This window comes from Myxine glutinosa, unplaced genomic scaffold (genome assembly GCF_964187855.1).
Source record: "Myxine glutinosa unplaced genomic scaffold, kmMyxGlut1.1 SCAFFOLD_923, whole genome shotgun sequence".
Classification (NCBI taxonomy): domain Eukaryota; kingdom Metazoa; phylum Chordata; class Myxini; order Myxiniformes; family Myxinidae; genus Myxine; species Myxine glutinosa.
In genome coordinates, this window is record NW_027617018.1 from 12,702 (window position 1) to 33,443 (window position 20,742).

The window sequence follows — 20,742 nt, forward strand, 5'->3', positions numbered from 1 at the left end:
GCCATACTCTTTCGATTTTTGACGGGCGCCAAGGGCGGTATGATCCGGGGACCATACCGGTCCATCCCGCCATGTCACCTGACCTATGACGTCGTAATTAGGATATGCATCCAATCACATGGCGTACTATAAGTGGTCAAAGTTCAAAATGAATCGATCGAAAAATGAAGGCAGGGATCCATTTTTAAGGTTTTCATAAAATCCAATGTGGCCGCCAGGTCACATGACCTATGACGTCATATTTATGACATGTATACAATCATGTATACATGAACCCAGATCATGATCACACAAAAATTAAACACAAGGATATGGCATACAGTTCATAAAACATGAAAATCCGTACCTTTGTAATTAGACTGATGAACTGCATATGCCTGAAAATTAGGAAATAGACATGTAAATATTTCCTCTAATTGTCAAAAATAAGGTCAGAGTTCGATTACCCAACCCAGAAACATAAAATGGTGAACCTCACGTAAATCTTGACAAACAACTCAAAAACCGACATGTTTGACTCAAAAATGACCTTTAAGATGACCTGAGGGTTGACCTTGACCTCAAATCATCAAAATAACATCATAATTGGATTCCTCGACCTCGAAAACCCCTGAAAAGTGGTATCACACATGATTCCGACCCTTTTGGTTATTTAACTGATTTTCCTCTAATCCGGGTGGCGGCCATTTAGTGTTTCGCCAATATGGCGCCCCCGGGGGGGGGGGGGGCGCCCGTCTTGGCGCCCGTCAAAAATCGAAAGAGTATGGCATGGGCAACATCTGGGTCAAATTTGGTGCTTTTGGAAGAATTTGAACCAAACGGCCCCAAAATATCCCTAAGGGCCCTGACTATTCTGGGTTTAGGCAGGGTCACTAGGAAGGAGCTGCTGGTGGACTGTGTGCATCCTGTAGATGCATTTGCAGGAGGGGGACAAAGCACGGATGTGGCAGAAGGTGCAACACTAGAAATGAGGCTGAAGGAGACAGAGACCAGAAGTGTGATAAGAAGACCACAAGTGAGAAGAAGAAGAAGAAGTGATAGGCCCATAGACTCAGCTTCATCGTGAGAGATTCCAATGATTTTTAAAATACTTTTCAACAATGCTGTTATCGCAGACGAGCTACAGCTACCTCAACTTCGACTGTGAAACACAGACAGGACAATCGAGTGCAAAGGAGAAACTGGTGCATTTTGGTGAAAGCTAAACTTTGTTGATGGTCAACCTATCGCCCAACACCAAAATATAACCCTGTTAATCCCTTCCCACTCTCACCCATCCCAGCCTTGCAGGATCCACGTTTCCAGATGGAATTATGGGAATTGAATGTATCCATCATTCTGCTTAAAGACCTGCAATACAAGGATTATGGGAACTACACCTGTACTGACTATGGACAATCTCCTCCACTCAATCGCTCCGTGCCACTTGTTCTTTGGAGTAAGACGTGTCTTTGGTTGCATGAGCTGCTGGAATAGGGATATGTCGATTATGGAAAGATCCAATAAGGACGAAAAGCTCTCCTTTTAAATTTTTATATCTGGTATCTTCCTTTCTCCCCATTCTCTCTACTTCTCCAACTTTTTGTTTTTATCTTCCTCCATCTTGCTACTGTGTCTTACTTTTCCACTCCACCACAACCCTACTCACCTTCTTCCTATTTCTGCCTTTCAAATAGTATTGCCAAAGCCGATTGGGATTTCCGGACCAGAGCATGAAGTCATGGAGAACATTTGGTTTAACCTGTCATGCACCACCTCCATTGGGAGCCCACCCGCAGACGTCTTTTGGCATAAAGAAGGTCGGCGCCTTCCTAGTAAGTGATCTTGCTTCTCACTGTATTTTATCGCTTTGTTTATGTATAAAATTGGTAGAATCCTCGGGTATAATGAGAAATTGGCAAAATGTGAGGTAGTGTTATTGTAAACTTTGGTTTTACATTGGTGCTGCGTGACAGGTGTGATGCACGTGATCCCAGGTTGCCATTTGATTCTAATCTCACTTTTGGCCACCAATGATGTCATCACCTGCAAATGTGATTTTAAAAGGGGGGCTTCTCATTGGCAGGGGATTTGTTGTATTGTGCAAGTATAAAGGAAGTATGTATATATGAATGTATATCGCCCCGCTCCTGCCCCCTCGCCATTTGAGTATTTTGACTGTAATATCTGACTGTATTGTCTTGTTTTCCATTCCCTGCAATGCTCCAAGATCAGACCATCAGTGTCGATGAGCACGGCAATGTCACCTGCAATGTCAGCATCCTCGCTCAACTTCCTGACGACGGAACTCCCTTGCATTGCGTTGTGAATCACCTTTCTGGCAGTTCATCGCTTTCCTGGCTTCTATCTATCGGGTGTAAGTGTGGGATTAGGTGGACCACCCTCAGAAGATCATCATTTTATCTTTACCCATCACCAGAAGTGCATCTACATATTACTTTGTATGCATGTGGGGTAGGGGGATCTGGGTAGTTGCATGTGTGTAATGGGGCATTTGGTAATTTGCATACGTATAAATTTTCTTTGAAATGTTCACATTTTGTTCTATCTCCTGATTTTTGTTTTCCTATCATTTTTACCTCCGCTACCAAAAGTGGATGGAGGTTATGTTTTCACACCTGTCTGTTTGTCTGTGAACAAAATATCTCAAAAAGTTGTGGACGGATTCAGACGAAATTTGGCAGAGAGGTGTTTACCGGTACTAGGTAAACATGTGACAAGGACGAAATGATTCGATTTTTGGTGAAGATCTGGATCCGGCTAATATAATTTTTAAGTGATTCTTCACCATTGAGATATACAAGGCCAAAAACGATACATAGCAGGATATCTCAAAAAGTTGTGGACGGATTCGGACGAAACTTGGTGGAGAGGTTGGGTGTGTGACAAGGATTCGATTCTGGTGAAGATCTGAATATGGATTCGGACACGAGAATTATTTAATTTCTAAATGATTCTTCACCATTGAGAGGTTGGGCGAAAAGCGATATATAACATGATATTTATAAAAGTTATGGACGAGTTATGACTAAACTTGGGCAATGAGTTGATCAGTTGACGAGAACAAGCCGGTTAGATTCTGGTTCAGGTCTGAATCCAGATCCGGCCTATCAGTGGGATACAAAACATAAACTGGTGAACCTGGTGGGGGTATGTGAGTGTATATATATACATGTTAATGGTGGGGGTATATATACATGTTAATATATTTCATCGAGTCTCTTTTTATTCCTATCCCCAGACCGTCCAAAGCTGCAGATTTCAAAGGCAAATGGGAGCTGGATGGAAGGACAGGAATTGAAGGTGGAATGCAGAGCAAATGGGAGGCCAAGGTTAGAGCGTGGGGTTGGGGAGGGCAGTGATTGATGTGAAGGGTTTAGGGAAGTACTTTGAACATTATTCATTGGAGTGACATCTAAACAAACTAAAAAAAAAAAAATAGTCATTTAATTCAACCATAGATACTTCAACAAAGCAAGATTATCCCCAATCCTTCTCCCACCGCCCCCATTCCCCTTCATTCTTTGATCGTGAGAGGAGGCAGGGGTTAGGGGGATTGTAATGTCCCCTGTTCATGGCAATGTCCTGTGGAGTTCTCTCATCTTATTTTACATCATCTTTACCTTGCAGTCCGTACAAGACGGAATGGTTTCGTGGAGAAACTCCTTTTTCGTCCTCTCCACTGTTACACTTCTCCAGTTTGTCCATGTCCGACGCAGGCCTTTATGAATGCCTCTCTGTGAACACTTTAGGACAGGCAAGAGATGTGTTCAAACTTTCCATTGGTGAGTAGTACTTGAGGATGGTCTAGAAACGATCACCTTCATTTAAATGCCTCACATATGTCTCAAGCCAGTTCAGCATGGCGGTATCGTTTCTGGTTATTAACATACGTCCTCGTTGGTCATATCTATCTATAATTCCAGTAATCTCTGTACGTCTGTACGTTTGTACGTCTGTTTGTTTGTCTGTGACCGCTGTTTCTCGACAACCACGGGTCCGATATACTTTTAACTTGCCAGGTATATTGCTGGGGACCCGAGGATGTGCCTTTTCAAGGTTTCATATTAATCGGACAATTACTTACCGAGCTATGTCCAAAAAACGATTCAACCAATCAGAGAGCAGCGAACTATCGCGTGTGCCGAACGTGGCGGACACACTCTGCCTCGGATGGCACATTTGAGAGCGTATTCATTTATTTCACGTTTGCAAACTATGTTGGCGTTAAACTATGTTTTAAAACTAATAAAACCGAATTTGCGATTCATTCGCTTTCCTGCGCGTTTGTGCACGCGATGGCGATTTCTTTACCAAACTCCGGAAGCCGTTCACTTTGGACCAAACCATTGCATGTAAATAGAGGGGGGGGATTGTCACCGTACTCGCAAGCCGTTCGCTTTGGACCAAACCATTTCATGTAAATAGAGGGGGGGGATATAATTTTAGATATAGATATAGTACGGGCAATGCCCTAGTATGAAAGTAAATGCTCGTTAATTATTACTTGTATTTTCTGATTGAAAATAAGTTATATATTTCAGGACAGTATCAAGCAACTTAAAAATTATTATTATTTTAATTATTATTTTTACAAAATACAATCTGTTATTGATTATTTTATATAGTATGTTTGATATTGTTACATTTGTAGGGGAGGGGTAGGTACCACTTTAGAACAGTTAGAAATGTATAGGATAGTATGCTCTGTGTTTTGGGAAGTTTAGCCATTTTGATGTATTAAGTAGGGAAATGTGGGCTTAATAGTTGTCCTGTTTAAATGTGCATCGTATGAAGGGTGATGCGTCGTTTAATAAATAGCCAGGGTTTAACGTGACGTGAAGGACCTGTATGTAAAACCTTCTGTACACTCAGTGGGGCCTTAGGAAAGAGAGGCGAGGGGAGGAGTTTTGTCACCTCCTAAGGGGAGGAGTTTGGCTCTTATCACGCGAGATATGAGAGGGTGCCGGAGAGAGTTGGTATGGCCTCGGAGCGAGTGGAAGGGTTTGCGTTCGGCGCTTGAGAAAAACGGTTGGTGCTCGCCGTCCGTGTGGTTCGTCTCCCTGGTTCGTCGTTCTGCTCGTGGTCCTGCTCATGTTCCTGCTTTGTGTGCCTGCTTTGCCATCCTGCTCGTCTCCTTGGTTCATTGTCCTGGCCGTGACTGCTTGACTGCTTTGTTGTGAGTTCGTGGCTGCTTCGTCACCTGACAAGAGCCAAGGCCTCACTCAGTTCTCCTTTCCCTTCCCCATCCGTGCTTGAGTCTGGTGTGTGGTGCTTTAGATTTTCTTTATTCCTCTTATAAATAATTGTTTATTGAGATTCCGTATTCTCCCACCTTCCCCCCTCCCCCCCACATCCTTTATCCCTCCATCATTCCTCACCATCACGTTCTATTTTTCTTGTTATTTGTGGTGGGGAATAGACCCCGTTAAAATCAGAACCAAGGATTTTGTGTGCTTCTTCCGATTCCCGTACGCACGAAGCTGCCACTAATTGATGCAGTCCAAGGGAGTAAAAGCCAGTTCCGTCCATTCATCCAATGTCAGTACGAGTCAAGCGCTCAACACGACATTTGTTGATCAGGAGTCGGATATTGAAACCAAAGAACTTATAAATTAAAGTTAATTGGTGTTGGGAGAGCCCAGTAGAGCATGCTTCAAGTTTACAAGATTTTTTTTGTTTTATTTTGCATTTATTTAGCACGCACAGGGAAAAGATCACACTCAAATTAGCAGCTGTGCACAGAATGGCTGTGCGCGGGAGCGACAAGGATGTAGGAAGTGAGTTGAGGGTGGGGCTAGTGAGGAGCCTAGGGTAGGAACCTTCCCTACTCCTGAGCGGCCTAGCAGGCCATCTTCCAATCATTAATGGGAAAAATGAGAGAACAAGGAGCATGAATGGAGGGGGAAATGAATAAAATTGGAGAGCAGCTGAGAGAAATGCATGGTAAAATGGATGAAAATAAAACGGAAAGGAGAAACAAATTTTTTTTCTTTCTAACAAGATCGAAAGGTCAATGCACTTTTGACTGGCGGTCAAATTCACCAACACAGTTAACATTGTCCGATTCTAATGATTTTAGTGTCTAATAATATGTTTTCTGACATGGCAAATTCAAATAAGCAACTTTTAAAAGTAAAGGTGGTTGCCATAACCTTGAAATTTCAAAATGGCTGCTAAAAGGTTAACATAAATTAGCCAAAAACAACAATTTTTTTCCCAAACCCATGGATAAGAAATTATTAAATGTTTGTCACCGAAACGTCACGAACAATTGAAACACTCCATTTTTAAAACAAAATAATGATTTTTAATTATGTGTATCATTTTTCTTTAGAGCACATGTTCGATATAATATTGTGTACCATATAAAGTGTATAGGTAAATGATGATGATGGGCTGTGAATATCTGGTCGTCATTTGTTCTGTTTCATGACGTCCACATACTAGTAATTTTTACAAACATTTCTTCTGTGTATTGATGTAAAGTAAATATGATTAGGATCCCCATAGGATCAAGACTAACATCTGCTCTGTATTTTTATATTTTAGATCTTCTGGGAACAATGTCAGCACCAAAGTCAACACCAGTACTGAAGCCTCAACCAAACAGAAAAAGAAAACGAGAGGAAATATCTGGACTATGTATTTTGTGTAATGAACAATGCGATGAAGATAAAAGCAACATTTCTCCTGAAGCATGGGAACGCATGAAGGGCAAAGCACAAGATTGGAAAGGGTTGCATAAATTTGGAACTGTTTATGATTCAGTCAATTGGGATGCAGGACCGAATGGTGTCTATTTTCATAAGGCATGCAGGACTGCATTGGCAGCTCAACGTGGACTTCAACAAGCATTAAGAAAAAGAGATCAAGAACAGAAACAACAAACAGTGGACACACAAGAAACGCATGCAAAAGACCAGCAGCAAGCTGGACGATCTTCACGTAGCACAGGTCTCCTTCATGAAAAGAATCTGTGCATTTAGTGTATGAAACCAGAAGACTTGAAAAATTCCAAAACATTATGTATTATCCAACAGTTGAATGCGTGGAACACCTTAAAGTCACATACAATACACTTGGAAGATGACCAGATGAGAGAAAGAATTTTAACTGTCATAGATTCTACCCCTGATCCCTTTGCATCAGAAATACGCTATCATCGTTCCTGCTGGATGAAGTATGTGAAGCCTCACTACAAACATTCTGATTCATCTGGTGACCGAATGCACTTACAGAACGTGCGACTTACAGAGGTTAGACAGATGTTTTTTAGGCATGTCCGTACAGTTGTGCTGGAGATGAATGAGCCAAGAACATTACAGGGTCTTCTGGTTGATTATAACCAAATGAGTGCAAACTTTGGTTTTGAAACTGTGATGAAAACCAGCACTATAAAACAAATGCTTCAAAATGAATTCAAAGACAACATTGGATTCCATGATCGTTTCCACAAGAACCAGAGCACAATTGTCTATGATGCATCTGCTGGTGGAAGTTACATTGAAGCAGCCATTTTTCTTGGGGAATAAGTGATGAACAGTTACTAAACAATGTTGCAAGGCGTCTGAGAAAGAAGTTTACAGAAGAAGTGGGTTTATCTTGGCCTCTCCGTGTTGATGAGCTTGAAAATATTGAAGAACCCCATGAACTTTTGCGCCAACTTTTGACATGGCTCAAGGATCCTGATTCCAATGACTTTACTGAAGCATGTCATGATCCACAAATTGCTGCTTTGGCATCCCTCTTGTTTTCGTTCATCACCGGCAAACGCACATCCTTCCAAACAAAGTTATCAGTGACTCTTCATGGATTAACTCGGAGTCGTGAAATCATTGACATCTTGAAAAAATTTGCTCTTGGAATAAGTTACAAAGATGTTCTTGCTCTGTATGAAGCTTGGGCCATGAATGATATCAAAGCAAATGTTGCTTGTCCTGACGAGTTAGCAGATGGTTTTCCAGGAACAGGTATCCTAGATAACGATGACTTCAAAGATGATACATTGACAGGGGCCGATACATCTCACCGGACCAATGTTATGTTTGTACAACCTGATGATGTTACATCAATGGACTCAGAGGAGGGTCGTCCTATACTTCAATTGACCAAGTCTGAAGATTTGAAAGATTTAAGTACTTTACAACACAAGATTCATCCTTACAAAACAGTCAAACGTGGCCAGCCAGCAGTTCGTCAGGAAATTGATATCTCACTTCAAACAAGTGATGAGCAAAGAAAGCGAGGTGTTATGCACGTGTTGGCCCATCTGGATATTGCAGGGAAGAACATACCAGCTGATGAACAGAAAGTTGGAAGTTTCACTGGGTTCCAGGCTAATATCCATGAGTATGTGGTGAAAAGTACAGCATACTATTTTCTGACATTTCCAAAGCCACCTCAGAAGTCAGTGGTTCACGAGGTTATGTGTCGCATGGTCACCGCAGCCGAGTGCAAGTCAATGCCATTTATTCAGCTGGCAGGCGACCAACCAGTCTATGCCCTTATTGTCCAGCTGAAAAATGAGAATCCTGAGGAATTTCAACTTATCCTTCCATTCTTGGGTCCATTCCACGCTCACATTTCCTTCATATCGGCGATAAACAAGCGGTTCCATGGCTCAGGTTTATCTGAAATTCTTGTGGCAGCCGATATAATTTCAGAAGGATCAGTTGACCAAGCACTTCGTGGTAAACACTACAACAGAGGCATAAGGTGCCTTTCACTTATGTATGAGGTGCTCATTCGCAGGATTATTTTTCGCGGGGTCAGCGAGGGACTGAAGCTATCATCGGAGCTCAAATCAAAGTTGGAAGTTCTTAGAAGTCCACCCAATAGCTCAAAAGAACAATTACAGGCCATCGCAGATGATTTCCTGATGGATGCAGAGTTCAAGTCCTTTGTAGAAAGAGCATTTGAGAGTGTTGGGAAATCAGACAGCCCTATGGCAAGGTTCTGGTTGAGCTTTATGGAAATGGTTGAAATACTGATCATGAACATATACGCCCTGAGGACACAGGATTGGGATTCATTCAAAGCATCCCTCCGAATGATGATGCCATGGCTGCGGATATACGACAATGATAAATACAGCAGATGGCTTGTAGAATTCTGGCTTGAGATTAGCAGTCTCCCCAAAGAAAAAGAGAGGTACATGCGAGATGGCCTATTCGCGCAATCAATGACCGGGAAACCGTACTCGTGCTTACCCCTGGATCTCTGGATAGAAATGACCATGAATAAAAGGTCGAAGATGAAAGCAGGTTGGAAGCGCATCTTAAAAAATGAAAAGATGTTGTTGACTCACACAAGAACCGTCAACCCTGTGAATAGAGTTAGAAGTTCACTACATGCATTGGCAAACCTCACCAAATCATCTGAAGGTCACAGAGAGAACTCCACAATGAGGTTGTTGCTGGATGAGCGCGGTGTACAAGATCTAGACAATTGCATCACGGAATTTGATTGTGACCCATTCGACCTTACACAGCCTATCTTGAGGTTGCTCCAGTCAGGAATGGTCGCATCAGATGCACTTGTCAAAGACTTTGACTCAGCACATGAGGATGGGGAGACTCTAGTGCAATCATTCTTCAAAGAGCGCAAGTTCTCTGGTGATAAACAGTTTGATGCAACCATACACAGAAACAGCAGACACAGCTTCAGCAAACCACCAGTTATCAAAGACGCATCAAAACAGAAGGTCACAAAAACAGATGCTATGGAAAACAAAGCCATGGCCGAGATCATCACTTTGGCACAAGAGTTAGATGATGGTCTAGTGCTATCTGAAGTCATGGAATACCGCGTGACAGAAGAGTGTCTCCCCATCTTCAATGTAAATGGAACAATGCGCAAAGGGCAAAAATGTAAACTGGCACAAAAGTTCAACTTTATTGAACTGGAGTTCCGGGATAGATACATTGCACTAGTAGATATGGGGTTCATTTGGAGGCTATCAACCCCGTCTGCTGAGGATAGAGAGAAGCAAGACGAAAGTGCTTATACATGGGGCGATTATGCTGCTAAAATGTTTAACCTTGTTGTCCAACGCCATCCTACGGCTTCCCAGATAATATTTGTAAATGACCCATATGATCTACAACACAGCATCAAAGATAGTGAACATGAAAGGCGAACAGGTGAATTGCCTTTTGTTGGTGGGACCAGGAATATTTTCATCAAGAGAAATGATGAACTGCCATCCCCTAGGCACTTCAACAACATGTTCAAGAACCCAGGAAACAAAATTCGTCTGCAGCAATTTCTGAAGACTGAGTTCAAAACCCTGTTACTCCAACATCCAGATACCAGATTTATTTACTCTGTGAGGGAACGCTGTAGTGATTTGTCCACTGATGAGGAGGTAGTTGAGTTGACATGTCAGCATATGGAAGCAGACACCATTCTGTTGTACATATATTCCCAACTAAGAAAGTCAGGAGTAAAAGATGCCGTTGTCATTGATGCAGAAGACACAGATGTGTTGGTTTTAGTATCGTATGTGGCACATCAAATTGAAGGTATGCTAGGACTGAAAAGGAAGAAAAGCATAATTGATTGCGCAACACTCCTTGATAAGGATATTAGTGATATCATTATCCCATTTCACATCCACACTGGTGCAGATGCTATTTCCAGTTTCTATGGCCGTGGAAAACCATCAGTCTTTGACAGCACAATGAAGTCAGAAGAGGCACGAGAGCTACTTAGAGGGCTTGGGAAATGTCTCCCAGTGACATCACAAACTCTTAAACAGCTAGAGCAGTATACCATCAAATACATATACAAGGATAAATCAAGCAAGACACTCGCAGAAGCTCGGGCCAAAAAGTGGGAGGGGATGAAGAGGAAATCGACTCTCAGGATTCCTCCTGATACAGATTCACATAATTTGAAGGTAACACGGGCCAACTATCAGGCATTCATCATGTTAAACTTTATGAATCCAGATGCTCCATCATCTCCCCTTCAGCATGGTTGGAGCTTGAGAGAGGGCAAATGTTTGCCAATACGGTATTCACAGCCGGCACTACCTCAACGTCTACGTGATGCCAGAACAAACCGCACTGTAGACTCTGACACAGATTCAGATACTAGTGATTGTAACAGTGATTCTGACTCTGATTCTGATGGATATGACACTGAGTAGGATGATGAACTGGGCAATAAAGCAAGATAAGCATCATTGGACAATGTGTTTAGAAATAACTGTGTTATTGTTGGCCAAGGATCCTAATTCAAGTCTTTCAGTAGCCCTTTTGCCAGCCATTTTGAAATTTCAAGGTTATGGCAACCACCTTTACTTTTAAAAGTTGCTTATTTGAATTTGCCATGTCAGAAAACATATTATTAGACACTAAAATCATTAGAATCGGACAATAACTGTGTTGGTGAATTTGACCGCCAGTCAAAAGTGCGTTGACCTTTCGACGTTTTTGACCATAGCGCCCTCATTTAAGGTCGGAGTAATTTATATATATATATATATATTTTATATATATATTTATATAATAAATATAACAAACTATACATTTTTGGAATCCTCATGACTAGACGAGTAATTTGATATGCATATCGACACGATTGGAATATATTTGAATTTTGACCCCTGTTTGACCTTTGACCCTTCCCGGAAATGCCTGACATTTTCAAAGGGGCAGCCCAAGTCAAAATTGTTCAGTATTCATCAGGGAACACAAAAACACTTTCAAACCTTTGTTCCCAGAATTTGGTCACGGGACCTACAGGCTGGTCTCCTACTAAATGGGTAGTTGGCAGAGCAGGAGACTCAAGATCAGTAGTGGGTGCAGGGAGGGGCAGAAAACGGCAGTGGCAATGGGGTCATAGCGTGCAGCCAACATTGGAAACCGTGAGGCAAGGAATACAACAACAACAGGCATTTTAAGGCCATTTTCCCTGCAAGAGCGGGGGTTAGCCTTGCGGGCCCCATGACAATCTTCTCCATTTTGTCCTATTTTCTGCATCTCCCCTTGTTTAACCCCCTTGCCCACATTTCTTCTTCGACCATCTTTAGCCAAGTCTTTCTCGGTCTTCCCCGTCCTCTACTTCCTTCTACATTCATTTCCATCACTCTTCTCAACCAGTCACTTTCATCCTTCCTCAACACATGACCAAACCATCTCAACCTGTTCCTCTTCACAGCATCAATCACAGGCTCTATTCCCATCATCTTTCGCAATTCATCATTTGTCTTCCTCTGTCTCAACGATACTCCACACTTCCACCGAACCATTTGCATTTCCACCCTTTCCAGCCTTCGTTGCTGCTCTACGTTCATTACCCATGTCTCGCTCCCATAAATCATAACACTGCTCACACATGCAGCATACACCTTTCCCTTCAGCTTCAACGACACTCCCCTCCTCGTCAGCACGCCACTCACGTGAGGCAAGGAATGTAAAATTCAAATTGAAATGGGAAATTATTTTAGAGAAGCCTTGGTGAAAATTGGGTCTGTTGGAGAATTATTAACAATTACTGGTGTTATGTTAGTAAAACTTCAAGAGACTCGGTTTAGCAAAATCAATGGTTTATTCACTTTAGAGAATTTGTTGTATACTAAGCCGAGATCTTTAATGAGTCTGTTCCAGAGTTTGTTGACGCTTGTTTGGTCGGTCTTTTGAAGCTCGTTCAGTAGGTCTTTCTGAAGCTCGTTCAGTTGTTGACAATCTCCAGTTGGTTGATCAGTTTCAACTGGTCTTCAGTTTTCACTCCTCTTCAGTTCACTGTCCCAGTCCACTCTCCTCTTCCAATGCAACTTTCTCTTGGTTTTAAAGGCCCAGACTGCTTCATCCAAAAGCCTTTATTTGGCTCTTTTGGCCACTCCTCTATTTTGGGAGACTGAGAGCACCACTTTATTTCTGTTCAAGAGGTCAAATACTCTGACCTGCTGAAGCTGTTTGCAGCCTGTGTTCCATCTATGGAACACAGGCTAAATATTGAAAGACACAGATGGCAGTCCACGAGCATTACACATTCTGTTTCCTTAAATTAACTCTCTCTCTGACCACATGTTAATTCTAGTTCTATGCTCTTTTGCTCATTCGTAAAGTAAAACATAATTCCACTTTAAACAAGATTACATTGATATATATATTCTAGCAATATTGTCAATATGAATATTTATTCCCTGACAATCCCCAGTTTTTCTTTTATGTTTATATTAACCATTAATCTAAACATTACCACATTAAATATTCATACCACTAATCTGGTAATTCAATTTCCTAAGGCATACACCGTCATTCTGGAAGAATTTTGATCACAATACATTTCCTTGTTCATTGACTCTTTCTATGTTGATAATTCAATTCAACTCATTTGCATAAAGATCACAAAACATTTCACCTTCACCAAAACGCAATAATTTCAGTTCATCAAAATAATAATGCATCTGCAACATTTGGCAAAATATTTGCCTTTAATCAAATATTGACTTTCTTTGTTTGAAAAAAGGGGCGGATCACTTGTGTTTGGAATTTCAGCATAAAACATTTTCTCCTGTTGTCTTCATCACACCTTCACTATTTGCATAGGATTTTCTGCTGTTGTGATAGCTGGGCAGAGTCAAAGACTGACCCTGCTCTCCATGCAGCATCCTTGCCACTCTTGCTGTGAGCCATAGTAGATTTGAACAAGGCCTCCATCCAGTTGTAGTCGACTTGCCTCCTCACTAATTGTGAGCATGGAGCAAGTATTGATGTGATGTTGATTTGTCAACAAGATGTGGAGCAGGGATGCCGGATGCATCCGCAATGATGATGTTGGGACCATGGTACTCAGTTGTCCATGGTCCATACCAGGAGCACACAGCAGAATCGTGCACAGCTGTTGTGAAGGAAAAGGCAGTCGTTCGCTTGCAGCTCCATGCTGGCTCCCCGGAAGTTGGTGAAGTAATGACACACGTCACCGTATCCCGTAAACGTTGCAGGTAAAATATCGTCGTCCTGCAATTGCTGATGTGATGACTGTTCGAGGTATTTGAACACAAGTAAGTGATCGCCCTTTTCCATATGTTGCAGTGTGACCCAGACAAATGGTCACATAATTTTCCCTTGGTGAAGGTAAACATCCATCTTCCAAAGGAGCATTTCTTCATCATTCTTTGAGAAAGAGGGTGTATGCCAAGATTAACTTCATTTTCACAAATTTTCCTTTTTCAAACTTCTTCCCAGATGTCGTTATCACTCCATTTGGGATGTGGTCTTGTCTTTCCTTTACTTAGCCACATTTATATCTGCTCTCCACACAGATTGAATCAGATGGGGTACATTGTAACATGAAATCACTATATTTTATAACAACTTCACACGAATAATATTCAACCCAGACATGTGTTTTACACTACTAAAACTAAGAATAGCATCCACAATTGCTTTCAGGTTCATATAATTCAAAAAATTAAACACATGCAGGTGTTGTAACTCAACTCAAAGAAAATAAATGCATTAATAATGATTATATATGATTTAAATCACAAACAGGAATATCTAATTCCCAACAATTCTTGCAAACAAGCAAACTATGCCTAATATGTTATTAGCATAGTCCTCCCCGCTTTTTGTTTTTCTTTAACAGTGTTACTTATGGTGATATGAGTTCATCGATCGTGTAAAACAGACATAGTGCACAACAAGTTGTTATGCCCTCATTTATGTCAATGACATTCAACATTATATACCAAACTAACAAACTTCTTAAAATGTGACTAAAGAAAAATCCCTTAATATGTAACATAAATCTGATTATTTGCCTTATTCTGATGCCCCTATTTCCCGGGGTCCATATTCATTTCTATTGTTATCAACTTCCTATGATCTGTGAATTCGTTCCAAGATACCACAACTATAGGTTTTAACAAAGCTCTACCAAACTATTTCCAATGTGAACTCAAAATACTAATAAAACAATCAATTTCAAAAAATTAAACTCAAAGGGTCAGCAAATTCATTCTATAACCAGATCTAATATTCCCATCCAATAGTTTGCCTTGACACATGTCATATTATAACATTTTAATAAACCTTTAGAAATGTTGCCCATCGCAACAACTTCCCTTTTACAAATAGCCATGTGTAAATTACGTATTGAACGACAATTTTCTCTCAATGTGTTTGGCCTAAATGGCCGCAAAAGTGGCTGCCAACATGCAGTACCTTTTTTTATCTACCAAGTAAGTGCTCATCGACATAAGACGTCTACCAAATGTTGTTTGTAAAAACAAATCTGGGATTTCTAATTACATGGATGCACACTCTCAGGACATTGCAGGCTGCTGTTATCAATCCATTACGATAAAATAATTTCTTTACCCACAATCAAATAAGTAACACAAATTGAGGATATTATCCCTATCACATTCATTTATAGATTCATTTGGTTCTAATTCACTCTTTTCCCACTGCTATAAGGAAGAACAATAGCTCTTATAAGTCTTTGTAATATCTCATTAAATTTACCCAGCATTGAAGAATTTATTTACTATCCATTTCCCTTCTGTTTACCAGTAACTTTGTTTAAACTCCATAACTTAATTTGATAAATCCCATGTGTACAGCTCCCACTTATTGAAACCCCTACTTTTGTAGAAAATATCCAAATACGTGGTTGTATACTCCCTTAAAAGTTGTTCCTCCATTTTCTATGCAACTTAGTGAAGACTACTGACACCAGTATGCCAATATAGGTGTGGCAGATTAACAAAATATGTTGCAGGTACACGTAACATCGTGTTCTGAGTGTAAAAACCCATAAAAACCCAAAAAACATCTGAGTGTAAAAAACATAACAGCGCGTTCACGTCTGCCCCTTGGTTTTAAGATTCACAATGCATTTCGTTGTAAAACTCACAATAGTTCAATGCAACAAAATTTTCTTTACTATCTGCCCATATCATCTATGCCTAAGACACATCCATACATACAGCACAATTTATATGCTGATTAAGGTCAAGTTTATATATGTAAAAATCCATGAGCAGAGTACTCTGGAAAGTCAGTGTAAGACCACTTCCAAATTTGACTAATTTTGTACTCCTTTTGTTTATGAAGCTCCTATCCATAAATAGCTGTTATTCTCATATAAATTCTATCAAAAATGGAATCCTAAAATTACTCACAATTTTACTATTAATTAATGGCTGCTCATAACCCAGCACATCAAATCTGTATCCCTTGACAACAGAGATAATGTTCATAATCAAATTATATTCCTATTTTATTTTACGAATTTTCTGGATATTCTTGTAAGGTTGACACACAAAACAAAAACATTGACACACAAACATACACAAACCCAAGCATTATGTATATTTGTTTGCATTTGAACCATCATTAACAGATCAAGATGGGTGTCAATTTCATTTCAATTTCGTAAAATTTATCCTTTAATGTTAGAAACGCTAATACACAAATAGACAAAAAGTTTATTTTTTTTTAGAAAACCCCTAATGTCACCTTGAAATTACCCTTTTTGGTCCTACAATAATTTATCCAAATTTTACAAATTTACAAATTGTACAAATTTTACAACACCTCTATTTACATGTCAGTCGACCACTGACCTATGAGCATGCAAAAAATAGTCCAAAATGCCCACCTGCTGATCATGTGATGCTCGTCACTTGGTTTCCAAAAAATTTTGCAAAGCAATGTTCCACACTTTGGTAATTGTTTTGTTGTAAAAAATTGTTTCGCCCAAAATACTCCCTAAAACCACATTTATAATTGGCAAATATGAGGCTTCCAGAATGAACTCTAATTCTGGATCTTTTAATTCATGTTCCAAAAAAAATCCAATTTTGGCATTTAATCAACTAATTATTAATTTGCTAATAAGCAAAAGTAAAATTCATTCTTGCTCCAAAAATGTTTGAGACAAGAAGCATGAACAATTATTCATGTTGGTCTTTTGGCATTTGGGATCTGCAGCAATGAAGGCCTAATCGTTATCTGAGGTACCGGTAAGCACTGGTACCCTTGATCTTGGTTCGTCCTATGAACTCGTCTTCCTATTTGAATATGGACAACATCGTTTCCAGTGTCCAATATTTCCACAATTAAAACATCGATGTCTGTCATTGGCTGGTTTGTCCACCTGTTCACTTGTATCGCTGGGCTGCCTCTCCAGATCCCTGAGTTGCCACCCCACTCCCTGGTTATCTCCTACTGCATTGTTGCGTTGTTGCCCAGAAAACCTATTGCGTTGATTCGTAGTCATCAGGGCTTGAGTCTGTAGTTGCATCAATTTCTCGGCATTTACAGCACTATTCCTGGCTTGAATCCGCTGATGATGCAAGGCGTAATTCAATATTTCTTGCATTGGCTTGCCTTCCCAAGCAATACATTGTCTTTCCACTTCACTCTTCAATTTGGGCAATAGACCATTAATAAAAAGGGGTTTTAAGGCATTGTCAATTTGTGCCCGGTCTATGCCTGAATATAGTCGGAAAACATCTCGCAATCTGTCCAAATAATCGCTAGCATCTTCGCCTGTGTTCTGCTTGCATGTAACCACTTTGTTCCAATCCGTCACTGGTGGCAATTTTTTTATGGCCTCTATCAAGTTATTGATCTGTGCCGTTCTAGCCTCCGTGGGCATGTCCACCTGTCCATCTTCCGTATTTACCCAGTTGGCCTCACGCATTAAGTTCCTCAAAGTGGTGGTATTAGGAATTAACCATTTTAAAAGTATTTCCATGTCTCTTGCAGTGGGCAACTGAGTTTCCACAATTAACCGCAGTTCCTCCGCAAATTGAAGTGGATCTGTTTTGATTGATGGCATACTACTCTGCAATGCCTTCAATTGATGTACCTGCCATGGTCTATACATCAGATCTGGATGTTGCTGATTTGCCCCTGGAAATTGCCGCTGAGGAAAATTCATAACACCACTTGCTCAAACCCTCCTTGTGAGAGAGTCAACTTTTGATCATTCATTAGCCAATCACATTGATCGTTAGATTGATTGGCATTTATCACACGACCCTTACTCCGTGTATGGTAAAATGGAGAGCATGATAAAGATATAGCAGCTGGTTGCATCGTTTGCCCACTTTGAGTCGGTTCCTGTGCCCCAATTGCACCCTCTTGGGTAGTTACCTCAAATGGGTCACGTCTTTCACCTGTCCTCTGTTGACTAGAACCAATCGCTGCACTCTGTTCTGGTCTTTCGGCAGGTACAGGTACAGGCACTACCTGTGGCTGATATACAATATGTCTCCGATAAGGTGGAGGAGTTTCATCTTCCAGTTCATTTGTCTCGTATGATCTGGCTTCTGGATACAATTTGGGTTGGGATTGCTCTCCATTACTGACTTGAAGAGGCATCTGATTTGCTACCTTACACAACCTATGCTGTATCTGTATCACCTCTTTCTTCAAGCCCCCCATCTTTGCTTTGGTCTCCCCGTCCCTAGAAAAGATTTCATCTGCTTGACAGTTTTAGGTTTTGGAAGTGTCCTGATCACTTTTACACGTTCAGGGCACAATCGTCTCGTGTCGCCTTTCGAAATATGTCCTAAATATTTCACCTCTTCCTTACAGAACTGCAACTTATCTCTCGAGGCCTTGTGGCCTTTGTCTGCCAACGCTGTCAGTAGCACAACAGTGTCCTGCTCACATGCTTCCTTTGAAGTTGAGCATATGAGAAGGTCATCAACATATTGTACCATCACTGAACCCCCAGGAAATTCAACATCGCTGAGGTCTTCATGTAGAGCACGTGAAAACAAAGTTGGGCTCTCCGTGTACCCTTGTGGTAACACAGTCCAGGTAAACTGTAAATTTTCGTACGTGAATGCGAAAAGTTAACGCGAATCCACATGAATGGGTACACTGAAGAACGCTGAACATAAGTCCACCACAGAATAAAACTTCGTGTTGCATGGAATACTTGACAGTACAGTGATCGGGTTAGGGACCACTGGATAGGCTGGGATGACACAATCATTAATTGCTCGAAGATCTTGAACAAATCTCCAAGTAGTCTTGCCTGGCTTCTTCACAGGTAAAATAGGAGTGTTGCACATGCTCACAGTGCGAACTATAACTCCCTGTTCCACCAATGATCGAATCACTGGTGCAATACCAGCTTTTGCCTCTGGTCTCAATGGATATTGGCGCTTTCTAGGCAATGGCTTAGAATCATCTACTGTGATCCTTACAGGTGCAATACTCTTGATTCGTCCCACATCATTTGGATGCGTTGTCCACAAGCATATTGGTATTTGATCGAGTGGGTCCTGGTCACCGTCAGCATCAGAGCTGAGTAGGTATACCCCAATATCGTCAGTATCATTCGATTCAACAATCATGTTGAAGGTTGTAGAAAGCACCTGCTGTCCGAGCTGCCAACAAAATCCATCTCCATCTAAGTCATAGAGTGGGGCGCTTTGAATTTCTCCCATGTATCCCCTGTTGTTACACTCTTTCAGAGTTGCAATCATTATTCCAACATCTTTTGCTTCGTACCCTTGTGCCACCGCTAAGGTGACGTGTGGGGTTGTTGTTTCGGGTTGATTCCACAGGAGTTGTTGGTCTGGCGTCAAAGACACTGACATCCCAACTCCCTGTCGTCCCACCCACAATGACGTCAGATGTATATCATACTTGGTGTGCAGGTATTTAAAACCCCGCTCTGCATAGGACCCCTCTTCTCCTGTAGCATCATAACATGTTGTACAGTGAAGATCAGTCTGCCGTGTCAGAAAGTCCATCAAAAAATTATCTAACCATTCCTGTACTTCGGGCATTTCATCCTTCAGTGTCATAAAACTAACACACAAAAGTTCCGCCATGATTGTATCATCGATATCCCATCGATGTGTTGTTGGTCTTGTCAGGCCATCTAGTACCTTAGAAATAAAGTCGTGGGAGTGTTCTGGCATTTCTAGATACACTCCGTTTTCATTACAGATGACAGTGCAATTCAATTTACACAATAAATCTCTTCCCATCAAATTTACTGGAACGCCAGATGCCACAAGAAAGGCATGTTGTGCAGTCAATGGACCAAATTGGACACGCAATTCTTCCGTGACTGGCGTGTGTATGGGAACTCCTGACACTCCGACCACCTTTGTATAGTATTTTGACAATGGTATATCGGGAAAATCTGCTTGTCGTAACGTGGAACGCGTAGCTCCCGTATCGACGAGAAAGGGTGCCTTGCGTCCACCTACTGTCAAATTAACACTTGGTTCCTGTGCAGCCGACCCTGAGATTAAAGGAAGCGCTGCCACTTGGTCATTTTGGTCTAGTCAACAGGGTGTGGCAGACCATTTAGTCTGCTGAGGTCCTCCCTGAATTTGGGGCATTCCTCAATAGAACCCTATTTGTTGATGGAGGCGGTGGTAACTGGTAGTATCCCTGTTCTTGGTTGTTCTTCCGAAATTGTCTTTGATATGGGCATCGCCTTATCCAATGTCCCATTTTGCCTGTGTGTGAGTACCTCTTTATACTCACTCAATATATCAAATAACTACAAGGACTACACATCGGACTACACCTGTATCCACTATCAAATGTGTGTACTGCAAAAATCGCAGAAGTTTGTTCCACTTTATACAAAGTAGCGTTGAATGCGTTGTTGTCTAGCTTATTCCGATAAGCTCTACTCTGTGGTCTTCCAGGAAGTATCTCTCCACCTGTCCACTTGATGACTGCAGGTGATTTCCAGAGAGTCCCCCTGCCCTGTGGCTTTTCCCACACCCCAATC

The 20,742-nt window shown here is 41.2% G+C and overlaps 1 protein-coding gene across 1 annotated transcript in view; it reads left to right on the forward strand.

Moving 5' to 3' along the window:
• LOC144889118 (cell adhesion molecule 3-like) overlaps window positions 1–20,742 on the forward strand; it is a 60,625-nt gene that overhangs the window by 10,977 nt on the left and 28,906 nt on the right. The window contains exons 3-7 of the mRNA XM_078769018.1: window positions 1,283–1,438; window positions 1,677–1,814; window positions 2,210–2,356; window positions 3,242–3,332; window positions 3,631–3,785. Coding sequence (XP_078625144.1) covers window positions 1,283–1,438; window positions 1,677–1,814; window positions 2,210–2,356; window positions 3,242–3,332; window positions 3,631–3,785 — 687 coding nt within the window. The remainder of the gene's footprint in view (window positions 1–1,282; window positions 1,439–1,676; window positions 1,815–2,209; window positions 2,357–3,241; window positions 3,333–3,630; window positions 3,786–20,742) is intronic.